At 39.2% G+C, this 12,615-nt stretch overlaps 1 protein-coding gene across 1 annotated transcript in view; it reads right to left on the bottom strand.

The window, feature by feature from the left end:
• Positions 1-204: 204 nt before the first annotated feature.
• Positions 205-12,615, bottom strand: part of CHN2 (chimerin 2) — a 225,466-nt gene continuing 213,055 nt past the window's right edge. Inside the window, exons 11-13 of the mRNA XM_019535388.1 lie at positions 11,255-11,392; positions 9,314-9,419; positions 205-2,011 (exon numbers count right to left, since the gene is read on the bottom strand). Coding sequence (XP_019390933.1) covers positions 1,840-2,011; positions 9,314-9,419; positions 11,255-11,392 — 416 coding nt within the window. The 3' untranslated portion in view covers positions 205-1,839. The remainder of the gene's footprint in view (positions 2,012-9,313; positions 9,420-11,254; positions 11,393-12,615) is intronic.

Below are 12,615 nucleotides of genomic sequence, written 5' to 3'. Positions count from 1 at the left end.
GTATATTTAAGTTCATACCATGGTGGAGTTGCATAAGCGTCTCATTAATAATCTGAAACTGCTGATCATCAGTAGTACTATTTCAGAGTTTTACAAATAGTCAACTTTTTAGCAATACCAGGAAGGCTAGTAATGTCAGAAGGGCTGATAGATATTGATTTTCTTCTGGCAGGTTGCTGTATGATCAAAATGACAAGACACAAGAACTCTTAACACATTTAATGGAATTTTCCTTCCATTTACACTATTATAAATTACAAAGCATATTTCACTTCACAAAATAAAACCATTTCCAGATCATTTTTATGACAGTATTAAGTAGTACATAACCTACAACAAATAATTCTGTACATTTTAAGAGGCTCTATAATAGGATCAGCAAATTGGAATTATTTAGCATTTGCACTGCAATCTGGGTTTACTATCTAGCCCTTGGTTACTTCTCTAGAGGACAACAAAATTTACAGTTTTCCCATCCTGCCCCTCCTTCATTATTATAGTTACACACATTTTTCAATTTCAATAGAAACATGTGCTCCCTGAAATAATTCAGAAAACCCTATCACTGAGTTACCAAACATGTGACTCATACAATCATGAAGAGAGATTATTATAGTTTTTCACAATGAAAATTCAGTTTGGTAGTAAAGTATACTGCCTTGCTATGCTTGTAGAAAAATTTCATGCTGAGAAACACGTTTAATATTAAGAATAAATTGCAGTTAGCCTATGAGCTCTGTAAGTCAATGTTTGTGAAAGGAGAAAAATAAAATACTTTTCAATGATTAAATTTACCAGCTTCAATGCTTTGTACATGTTCTTGTTTTTAAAAACAAACCATCAAGAAACACATTCAAGAGAAATACCTACATTTTCAGCATTTACTGTACGCTTATAAATACAGAAACATGACAAAAACATAACCTGATTCTTACAAAAAAGTGTAATTAACAAAAAAAGTGCTAATTTTTCAACAAGGCCAGAAAATATCCAGTGTCCCAGCCTCACTTAATTTACACATTACTGTATTCAAAGAAAGATCTGGCATGTGAAACTGATACTATCACCAGGACTTTTGAAAACTTCAATACCACATTTTGGAAGAAAAAAATATGATAATATGGGAAGATACTGAATGGCTACAAGAGTATAATACAATCTTAGAACGCTTGTATCTAAAATGTAAAAGAAAATTCCAAAGAAATTTAGAATACATGTAGGAAGTTTCCTTAAAAGCATTTGCAATAAAAGAGGTGTGTCAGGAGAATATGGTACTAATGTTAGGTGTTTTCAATGTGTCATAGAAAAAAGGGAGGAAAAATATATGGAAAATAATCAATGCACTGCATTGAATTATAGTTTGCTAAAATAAAATGCCATTCTTTCTGCTAACTGAAGTTAAATATCTTTATAATATAGCTTCTGTTTCATGACTGACATATATAATTATTCCTTATGAAGAAGGGAAATGTATAGCTGTATACAAGTAACACTGATTAAGTACCTTTCTGCTTCTCTAGCCATATTAAAATACATTTTGCATTCATTAATAAGTTAACGATAAACTTGTTTGCGACTTCTCAAAACACATATACATATGAAGCAAGGCAAAAGACACAAGGTAAGAGGATTCTTTTCTGACCTTTTTCTTTCTAAAAAAGAGGCATATGTCTATGAGACAAGCTTTATTAAACATTTTGGCGTTCATCTGCAACACTGCAGAAACTGAGGTGAGACCCAGTAACTTTTCCTTCTTAAAAAAAAAAACTGTAAAGAAATTGGTTTTCATTGAAATGGATTATTTCAAAGCTACAGCTATGAAGTTACTTATCTTTTTGTCTAAAACAAGACATCTTCATTTTCTATTAAAATTTGCACAATTAGCTTCTGGTACCGCATGTCATTCAGTGTGGCGAGGGTACTGTCCTCTGGGGGTCTCATTAAAGTAGGTCCAAACACTATTCCCAGATTTTCAGCATTCATAAAATTCTCCTTTTCATGCAAGGTAACCCTGAGAGAGGAGAAATGAAGTAAGAGTAATTTCTTTTATCAGAAAAAATATATAGTATCCTAATTTTAGAGAGCTATTTAACTTCAAGCATTGATAGACAAAGACATTTTTGTATTAAAAGTTCTTGGTTACACTTTAAAACAGTGATTGTAACTTCACTATAGTTACATGGCAAGTATGATTAAGTTACCATAGAGCTATGTTTTTGGATACCTTTAAAGACACCCATACACGTAACTGGAAGGTTCACTATATAACTACCAATAATTACAGTGAGGTAGAACAGACTGTACTTGCTGTGTCTGGATATTGAAAAAAAAAGTGCTAGAAATAACATTCAGTCATGTGGTTAATCCTCCAGTTATAAAGAATTAGTGGTTATTACTTTATCCAAAAGAACAATCACAAGTTAAGTACAATGTAAGGAATGGTTATCTACCTTACAGGTATTGTGACTCAAAGGTTTTGTAGTCAGCACATGCAGTAGCATAACCAGGGGTGGCTGAGAAGGGCACCTGCCCTAGGGGCTAAGTTAGGAGGGGCACTGGAATTGCTCCCCATCCCCAAGGAGTCTCTGTCCCAGCAACAAGAGTGGCCCCATGCCGTACCCATGCCAGAATCTCCAAAACAGTCCCCAGCTGCTGCTGCTTTAAGAGCAATAACCAGCAGCTGACAGCAACAGCTCAGTGGGGAAGGTTTAGGAGTTCCCAGGGTAAGCCTGCTGCCTGCCCAGCTCTTGGAACTGCTTGTGCCCCCTCGACACTCTCAGAACCTGCATGAACACCTGTTGCTCTCCTGCAGGATTTGCCCAGGGCACCAGCTCTTCTTGTTCTGCCTCTGAGTACATGTATGTGAGGCAGAACTTGGAATAGCAGTGTCCATCAGGACTATACCTGTGACTCCCTATGTTCCCATATGAGGACTTTAATGTCATTATGGTTGAAGAGAGAGAGTTTCTCATAGTTCACTGGTATTCCTAGTTGAAAGAACAGGCAAATAATGTATTCTAAATTTGCTGCAGTCTGCTGTTGGGGTCTGTCTCTGGTCAGCTAATCATCCAGGTACAGACAGACATGGATTCTCTGTCTCCTTAAATGCACTGGAGCACTGGAGGGGTGGGGGGGATCCCTGCTTGAGCAGCAAGTGGCAAGGGCGGGGTGGTAGGGGGAAGCCAGGCAGACCCTGCTGTACCTTCAGTCTCTGCTGGAGCTCCAGCAAGGGAGCAAAGAGGCAGGGCCAGCTCTGTTCTCTGGAGCAGACAGCACAGTCCAACCCAGCCCAAGGCTCCAAAGCATCTGGGATGCTGGGGGACTCTGGTTTAACTTAAACAGGAAGGGTTTCATTAGATGGTTTGACCCAAATCAGTTAAGTCTGATGCTACATTCAACCAGGTTTATCTTAAACCAGTTCCAGCCATTTTGAAACTGGTTTATGTGCACTGAACTTATGTTCTGTTACAGGTTTAAAACAATTTCTGATCACTTAAACTTGTTTGTGTAATCTCTCTTCCTAGCCGGTGAGTCCAGTTCCCTCAGCCTCTCCTAGAAGTCATGTGCCCTAGGCCCCTAACCATTTTGATTGCCCTCTGCTGGACACTCTCCAATTTGTCCACATCCTTTCTGTAGTGGGGAGCCCAAAACTGGGCACAGTACTCCAGATATGACCTCGCCAGTGCTGGATAGAGGGGAAGAATCACTTTGATCAGCTGGCAACAGTCCTATTAATACAGCCCAGTATGCTGTTAGCTTTCTTTGCAACAAGGGCACAGTGTTGGCTCATATTCAACTTATTGTCCACTATAACCCCCCGTTCTTTTCTGCAGAACTGCTGCTTAGCCAGTCAGTCCCCAGCCTGTACCAGTACATGGGATTGTTCTGTCCTAAGTGCAGGATTTTGCACTTGTCCTTACTGAACATTTTCCTTAATGATCTCTCTTATATTCCCCATGCTGTCACAAGGAATAATGGAATCAGATTTGGCTAGTAAGTCCTGGCAATCAATAAAACACAGCTGTTGAGAAGCAGGAGAACATGACTTTCTTACAAATAAACCAAGTAAAAATACCCCCAACAATAAGGATCCTGAATGATTCCACCAACTTTTTTCTCATTCTGCCAGCACATCTTAGGAGCCTGGCTTCAGGCAAGGGTAGAAATACTTGGGCAAGAAGTAAAGTACCCTTCATGTTATATGGAACCTTTTCTCTACTACCAGGTTCACAGTAGTTTTTATCATGGTCAATGCTGTCTCTTCATCCTTACTTTCCCCTGGAGCCTCTCGAATCAGTGCTCAGGGGTGGGGCTGCACAAAGGGCAGACAACAGTGAAGATGGCAAATTGCTGACTGTTCCATGTGGTCAGCAATTCTTCCCTCCTCCCCCCTCAGGACTTCAATGCCAATCAGTGCTGAGGGGTGGGGCTGGAGAAGTACATCTGCAAGATGTCCATAGTATTTGCTCTTTATACCATGATCAACCCACAAAAATTGGTAAGTCTAACCAAGGTTTATATAGCCCTCTACCTATAAGGTATTAGCTGGGTAAGAAGTCCATCAATCACAGAAAGAATAGTCAAGATTGGATCAGAAGCTAACAAGATACCAAATAATTTGTGGGATTTCTCTGTCATTGTTATCTCTTTTTCCAGGGTCTCTGCAGTTTACACAAGAAGAATGGACTTGAAGTTGTCAGGTGCTAATATTGATGTTGTTGAGGATACCAATTTATGAAAAAGTGAATACAAGAGAGGTTTTGGTAATGACATGAGGCCCTGCTGTTGCTCTGTTTTTGGATCTGATTACTCCAGATACTCCAGCAACAGACACTAATGGGGAGAGTGACCTCTTCTCTTTCTTGAGTGTGCAAAGAACAGCTGTTTGACACATAAGATGGTGCACTCTGGTGAAACCTTGGTGATATACGATCTGGATACCACAGGTTTCCTGGGTGTTGGTGCAAGTACTGCTAAACCGGTGATGGCTACGTTTAATAAAGGAAGTAGAACCTTTCCATGGTGACTGACTTCATGACAGCCTGTTTTCTTATTGAAGGTAGGGAGAATGCGCACTCCAGAGGTGGAGAAGAGGACTAGTTCTAGCTCCACATGTAGAGAAGAAGAATACTGTAGTTTGCCTCCAAGTGCTTTTTGTAGCTTCTATTGAGAGTAGTGGGTACTTTGGCACTGAAGACTTTCAGTTCACTGCGTTGGTGTCAATGCAAAGGGTGAATCGTCAAACTGGTATCTTGGATCAGAAGGATATTCTCCTTAACCTAAGCAGTCTGTGGGCCCTAAGTGGATGCATCTCAGGAAGTTTTGTGTTCTTATCGGGAGAACACCGTGCTGCTTCTGGAGTTTCTATCTCTGCATTCAGAGTACTACCCCTAAATTCTGTACTTTGACACTGGAAGTATTAGAGCTTATTTCAATGTTGTTGATGTCAAGTCTATTTCAGTGCTGGGGTGCACTGGCTAGTCCTTCCCCCCGAGCCTTCTCGTTTCTACCACTCTTCAGTGCAACTTATTTGCAAGCTGGGACTATAGATGATGCTGACTTGTCCACAAGCAGGATCTTGGAGCTAGTGTACTCAGGGTCCACACAAATGTTACCTTAAGATTGCTGAAAAAAATGGAGTTTCAGTTTCACATCTCATGACTTACATATCCAAGTGAAGTCATGCTGAATGTTAGCTCAGTATGTGCAACTCTCCTGGACAGAACAGGCACGTCAGATTTAATTTTTAAGTGAGTGGTCCATTATAAGATCCAGAGGGCTCGAAGCCCACAGGTTTAGAGTTAGTTAAGGAGCCCACAGCACAGCAAGTCCTACACATGCAAAGTATAGCAATCTGTACTTTATCTAAACAGGCTGAAATGATCATGGTGGTACAAAAATTAAGGTTATCACGAGAGTTCTAAAGCTATTTAGAAGATTTACCAGAATGTTTAGCCAAAGCTAGTGGGCTGGACACTTACCACATTCCCCAATACTGCCAGAAGCAGTAAGAAGGAACCGAGGGAGAGTTGCAGCTACTCCATTCTTTATACTCTCACACAGGAGCACAAGGTGAAACAGGCTGCATGCATAGGCCTGGTGGACATTGTTTCTCAGAGAAATTCTGGTCTTGTATGCATGAGGCAGAAGTGTGACTACAGCAAGTTCCTTCTTTTTTGAAGAACTGACATTTTACTACCTCTGAAATTAATTATTGTACTATAAAGTCTAACCAAATCATTTATTGTGCCTAACTTAGAAAAAGCATTGGGCTTTGTCCTTTTGTAATGGAAAGCATTGCTTTTTTCTGGGAATTTTAGTTATGGTCTCATATGCTTCAGTAAGAAAAGACTAAAGTAAGTGCTGCTAGCCACAGATAATCACTCCAAAGTAATGAACAATTGAAAGCATGTGTGAGACTCCAACTCTGTAAAGCAAATTATTTTCATAATATGGTATTAAAATGACATATTAGAAATAACAATAGGTGTTTAATGAGCTGAAACAATATATCACCCATAAAGGCATGACAGTATTATAAACTGACATTTTATCAACCATATAAATACACGCTTTTTTGTGTACCACAAGCAGCTGTTTTTCCTATAAATTCAATGGCAAAAGTAATTCAAATGAAAGAAAAGAGGAACCCTGAATAGAGATAAATGGATTGATACTCTCCTAGATGCACACAATCTGATATGGGCATCCATAGAACATGGGAAAATTGTTGGCAATATGATAAACTAAGTTCTTTGTTAGAATACTTTAGAAAAGTGCAATGCCATTTACTTGGAATTTCAACTTAGGCCAGAAAAGTTCCACACCACACAACAATCAGAATGAGCATTTTCAGCTGCCATACAGATATATTTAAATATAATATTAGGGACAAATCCTTCCATCATCCACTTGCTATATTGGGAGTTGAATATGCATAGTTTAAATAGGAGCATGGGCATTCATATCTCATTGCCTATCCAACCTTCAACTAAAATAAGTATTTGTTTTACTGCAAAAGCATGACTCTGCCATTTGAGGGCAAAATTCTCTCATGTGTAGAATGCTGCCTGCTGAAGGTGAATAAGGTTTCAGGAAATTGTTTACGGTTCCTGATTTTCTAGTTTTGCCAGCCTAGTATATTAAGTCAGATTGAGGTTTACCGGACATCGGTATCCAAAGGGCTAAACTCTTGTTATTAACTGGTATTAACTGAAGTGAAATCTGATGTGTCCCTCTCCCAGCACAGTACTGCTGTCAAGGTGGAGTGCAGTTAGCATAGGAGCCAGCTGAGATGGTGCGCTGTCTGAGAAATATCCCTGCCAAAAGAATTCTGCTGTGGCCAGATTCGCGAGTGCCCCCAGAATAAAAAAGATGTACCTGGATCAAAGAATCTGACCCTTTGGTGTCTGCAAAGTTTCAACAGGGCTATCTGTGCCCTAGGAGGGTGCTGAGAAAGCACAATTCTTTCTTTACTTTTTAGGAAGATAGAAGTTTGCATGGACAACTGGCATATTATTATGTCCCAATGCACTGTGTGCTAGTTGGTGCATCTGTAGGAAAGCGGACCCATAACTTCCCATTCCCCCTCATGTCTGCCGCAGAGCTGTGGCCAATGACACGTGTTTTTCTCTCCTGTAGCATATCTATGTAACTTCACAGGGTGGGGCTTCCTTTTGGGTTTCTACATTGTAAGAAGCTATCAATCACATTCTATTTCCTCTGAGTAAAAGTAGGACTGACTTTTACTAGGAGTAAAAGTCATCAGAAAGCACAATGAAATTTGATTAAATAAATCTGGGGCCTAAATAGTTTTAGTTTGATTCAGCTCAATTAAAAGGCTCAGTTTTCATGGCTGATAATGTTTTCTTTTATCTTTTTTTAATGAAGACACTTTTCAAAAGTTTATGTATGAAATGGAAGAAAAGGAGCTCTACTGTGTTTAAAATGATAAGAGTTTCCTGGCATTAATACAGCATACAGTATGCCAGGCTTAATACAGCACTATCTACTACAGCAATAATGAAGCATAACCAGGGGAGCATAAAATAATTCAGTAGTCTATTTGCAGTTTCTTTCTTACTGAAAGATGATACCAGTGCAGAGGGTGTGCTCCTCTATGATTGTTATACAAACAAAAGGCTTGATGACCTGAATGCATGTTTTGTGTGTATAAGAATTATGTGCTGGACTTAGAACTCTGTGTTGCTCATGTAACAGCCTGTACAGTTTACAACAGACACCTGTTTTTTATTCTAATTCCCTCTTTTTGTCATGCATAGCTTCCAGAAAAATTCTTCAGAACAGAAAAGTGCCTGTTTCACTTCAAATACTATTATTATTATTATTATTATTAGGAAAATGGGAGGAAGTTCAGCATTTGCAAATTACTAGTGTTTGAGAGAGAAATATTAGTCAGATTTCTTTTTTTTTGGCACACCTGTAGTTTGTAGCAGCTGAAGCAGGCCCTTCTCCCTGGTACACAGCTAATCTTTCATCAACAAGAAAAGGGGGTTGCCAAAGAAGAAAAACATAATTAAATTCTAAGCTAACAAAAAACTTTGCTGCTGAGAATACAAGTGAATCATGGAGGAAGACCCTGGTACCTGCCTAACTCCACTAAAGCCAATGGCACCCTTTGGGTCCCTCAAAGCATACATGCTTATAGGATGGGTGCCCATCTATCTAATTTCTACAGATCCAAAGGGAGCCTCTCCCACTACATGTCAAGGCATGGGGAAAATTTACCCCAATCCAAATAAAAAAAACCCAGAAACTCTCTTGTCTTTGGTGGAATGAGAATCCTACTGAAGATGTAAAGAGCAAAATACTTTTAATACAATACCTGAGATGCATGGGTGGATCCAGGATCTCCTAAAGGGGGGTGTGACACACCACCTCGCAGACTGTGGGAGATGAGTGCAAGGCATGGCTGGAGCCCCCCATGCTGGAGGGAGGAACCTACATGCTACTGCCGCTCTCCCTGCCTCAGCCTGACTCTCTGCACAGCTGCTCCCTTCAGTGTGGGACAGGAGGGAATCATGATCAGCCTTGGGGCTCTTCCCATGCATGCATTAGCCAAGGATAGCAGCACACATGTTCCTTCTTCCAGGGCCTGCTCCCAGACACTTGGAGATGCAGTGAGGGAAAATGGGAGTGCAGAGGGCAGACACTGAAAGGGAAATGCTTTGCCACAGAGTCTGTGGGAACTGAGCTGTGATGGAGACTCTCTCAATACTTTATATGACATCTCTTTTTCAAAGAGGGAAGAGGTAAACTGTTCAAGGATTATTTTCCATGCAGATTAACTTACTTTTTGAGATGAATCATTAGATATCTGAGTGTCTCATAGTGTGCAGCTGGAAGTAACATCAACACTTCATGGATTGCTTCTAGCCGTTCATCAGGATTAGAGATTTCTATGAAACACAAAGCAGGATAAATATAGCTATAGTTTTGCATGTGTAAATACGCAATACAGCTAGAATACTGCTATGGAATCATTTACAGGAAAAATAATATACTCTAGTTCTTAAATGTGCTTGTGAGAATACATTTTAAACATACAAAGTGAGATGATAACAGCTATGTTTGCATCCTTGGAAAAGTAGTCTTAATCTGTAAAGTGATCAGCAACTCAGACTTTGTGTAATTTCAGGTTATTTTCATGCCTGCCTGCAGCACCTGAGCTACCTTTTATAGTGTTTTTAATATTCTGACTTGAGAGATTTTAGTCTTGGGTTTTATGTGGTACTACCTGTCAAGGAAAATGGAATCCTACTTCCAGAGGCAGTAGTCAAATACACAAAACTATACTGAAAATTCAGTAGTGGGGTTGAAATGAAATAACACTGGAAACAGAATGTGACTCCTGATCATGTTCAAATATTTAGAGAACAGTGATATAAGGACTGCTATGTAGGTAACATAGTAGCTAGCAACATCAGAATATCTGATTGTAAGCTATATATTCTGTAAGAAAATAGTGGCGACATTGCCCCTGATTTATGATAACTTTTTATCTGTTGCATGATTTGTCAGCAAAACTTTGGAGTGTATAGAGATTAGACCTTAGAAGACTACAAAACCTTATGCACTACTTTAAAGGACTGATAGGATTATGCAACAAAAAGACCTTATAAATAATGGGCTCAGATGAAATAAATAACAAGAAGAATTTCTCTGTCAAAAGAGAAGCAGGGGAATGCAAGGAAGAGATGCACGAGATTGCTTGTGGACAGCCATCTGAAGAAAAGTGAAGGGGAGGGAAAGCTGTTGGTTTAGGACATTGTGCTTATTTTTTATGCATGCATGTTTATCTCAAGTATAGTACTAAATGAATAAGGGCACTTTTATTAAAATAATGCATATTTCTGATTACATATGTTAAATTGCTTTATTCTTTAAACACTTTCAGAATTGAACTGCACACTAACTTAGGTTCAGGGTGATTCTGTTTTAGCAAGTTTTTCTAACTAAGTATTTTTTTGTGTGATACTGCTCCATGAAAGAAGGCATATAGGCAAATCCCACTTCTTCATCCAGTGGCTTTTGTTTGGAACCAGTACTGTCTTACTACCATTCAGCAGGAACAGAGATCTTCAGAGCCCCCACAAAAATGTGCACTGCTTACTATAAAGCCTGGCTCTGCAGCTGCTCACTGCATGCTGTCTCAGTGGCTGGATGGGTCATGGTCTGATAGATTCACTAACCATTTCCATCTTATGGAAGTATGGGAATAAGTATTGTGGCAGCTACTCCATTCCTATGTATACACTAACAGCTAAAGAATAGCTGCAATGCTACTCTGTAGCTGATAGATTACAAAGAGGATTCTTCTCTAGGGATTTCGACAGTGCTCTAGGGATTTCGACAGTGCTGAGCCCAGTTACAGGAGATGTTGTTGGAGGCTTTTTACCCCTCAGTGCAGAATTGTATATTTTAGGACATCTGTGCAAACACCATTCATTAGAACAAACAATAGCTCAGACCCTCAGCTGGTGTAAGGTATAGCTCCATTGACTTAAGAGAAGTTAGGCTGTTTTATACTAGCCAGTTATTTTTTAATAGTTGTAGGTCATGGCTCTCGATCACCAGTAATATAAGCATGTCATTTAAAGGAAGCATATGGTGAAAGAGTAATGAACAAAATATGTGTTTCCACTTTTTTGGAAAGGCTTGAGTTATTTCACACACTACTTTTTTAGGAGAAAATGTAATTAAAGAATGATGTGAGTTATTACACAGTTCTTACTTGATGCCTCTATAAACTTGGAGTAGGTATCATAGGTGATTACAGGAATCGGCAAATCTCTGAAATACAGCTTCAGTGCTCCAGCAATAATGTTTATGTCTGGATATATACTGGCAGAGATATCAGCCCTGTCACCATCTGGAAGAGAACCATTGTTAAAACAGAATAATTTTTACTTTAACAAGGGTAGGCCTTTAAAAAACGGATTAAGATTTACGCCTTCCAACCTGACCAAAAGTTAAAAAAAAACACCCTGAAAACTTTTGGAACATTTTAATAAGAACATACTGCCAACTCTCCAGTGTATTAATGAGAAGCAAGTCTTTCCAACTTTTAGAAGGTGTTGATTGTTCACATCTTCAGTATAAGCTAGTGAATGTATTAACAATAACTGCAATGCATCAACCCATTTATATGTTCGGTACTGACTGAAAGACCCCAAGAAATATTTTTATTGGATTTAGCCTATTTAAATATTGAAAATAAAATAGTACTTCATTTTTATGTAGCTCTTAAAATTCACAGATCTTAAAATACTTGGTAACTGTTGCAAGCATCATTTTGCATGTGGTGAAACCGAGGCCCGAAAGCGATATGCCCAAGGTCACCAAACAGACTAGTAGCAGAATTCAGAACAGAACTTGCTTCTCCAAATTTCTGTGCTAGTGTTTCATCAACTTGGCCACAGTTTTAAGCAAGTCACAAAAGCCTCTTGTTTTTCAGAAATTCTATAACATCTCTCTCTATTTCAAATTGAATGATTTCTTAACACGAAATATCTGAATTTAAGTATTCCTGCTCTGACAGTTTCTCTTAAATGACTAAATGATGCATGTAACCCCAATGACAAAAAATTACATATTTCAACAGAAAAATTCCAAATTCCTTTTCAGAGAATTTTAAATAATTTTGCTTAAAATCTGCAATTATTGCAAGTAACTATAACCCACTTAAATCTCTGCAGGAAGTCAAAACAATAAATTGTCAGCATAGCTGAATTAAAATTTGTTTTCAAATTCAAATGACTATTTGCAGAAATTTTTCTACTGTGTACTCTAATTTTGTTTGTTTGAAGGCCACCATTTCTGCTGTGCCTACATCAGAGGTTAGCAACCTATAGTCCACAGGCTAGACCTGGCCTGTGGAGCCATTGGATCTGGTCCATTCATCTGGGGCTTCAGTAGCAGGGGGCTCCGTCTGCCTCGCAGTGCAGCTGTGTAATGGGGAGGTGCATCTGTGCTGTGCCACAGCCAGGCAGCAGGGAGAAGCAGTAGCTGGCTGGGACAGGCAGGCAGCGTGTCCTAGTGCCATTTCTCCTTCACATTGCTGACCACTGGCTACATAAATCTCATCTGCTTCCC

The sequence above is a fragment of the Crocodylus porosus genome, unplaced genomic scaffold (genome assembly GCF_001723895.1).
Source record: "Crocodylus porosus isolate Cpor-Errol unplaced genomic scaffold, CroPor_comp1, whole genome shotgun sequence".
Classification (NCBI taxonomy): Eukaryota; Metazoa; Chordata; order Crocodylia; family Crocodylidae; genus Crocodylus; species Crocodylus porosus.
The sequence above is the reverse complement of the archived record's forward strand: the minus strand, read 5'-3'. Positions and strand labels throughout refer to the sequence as shown.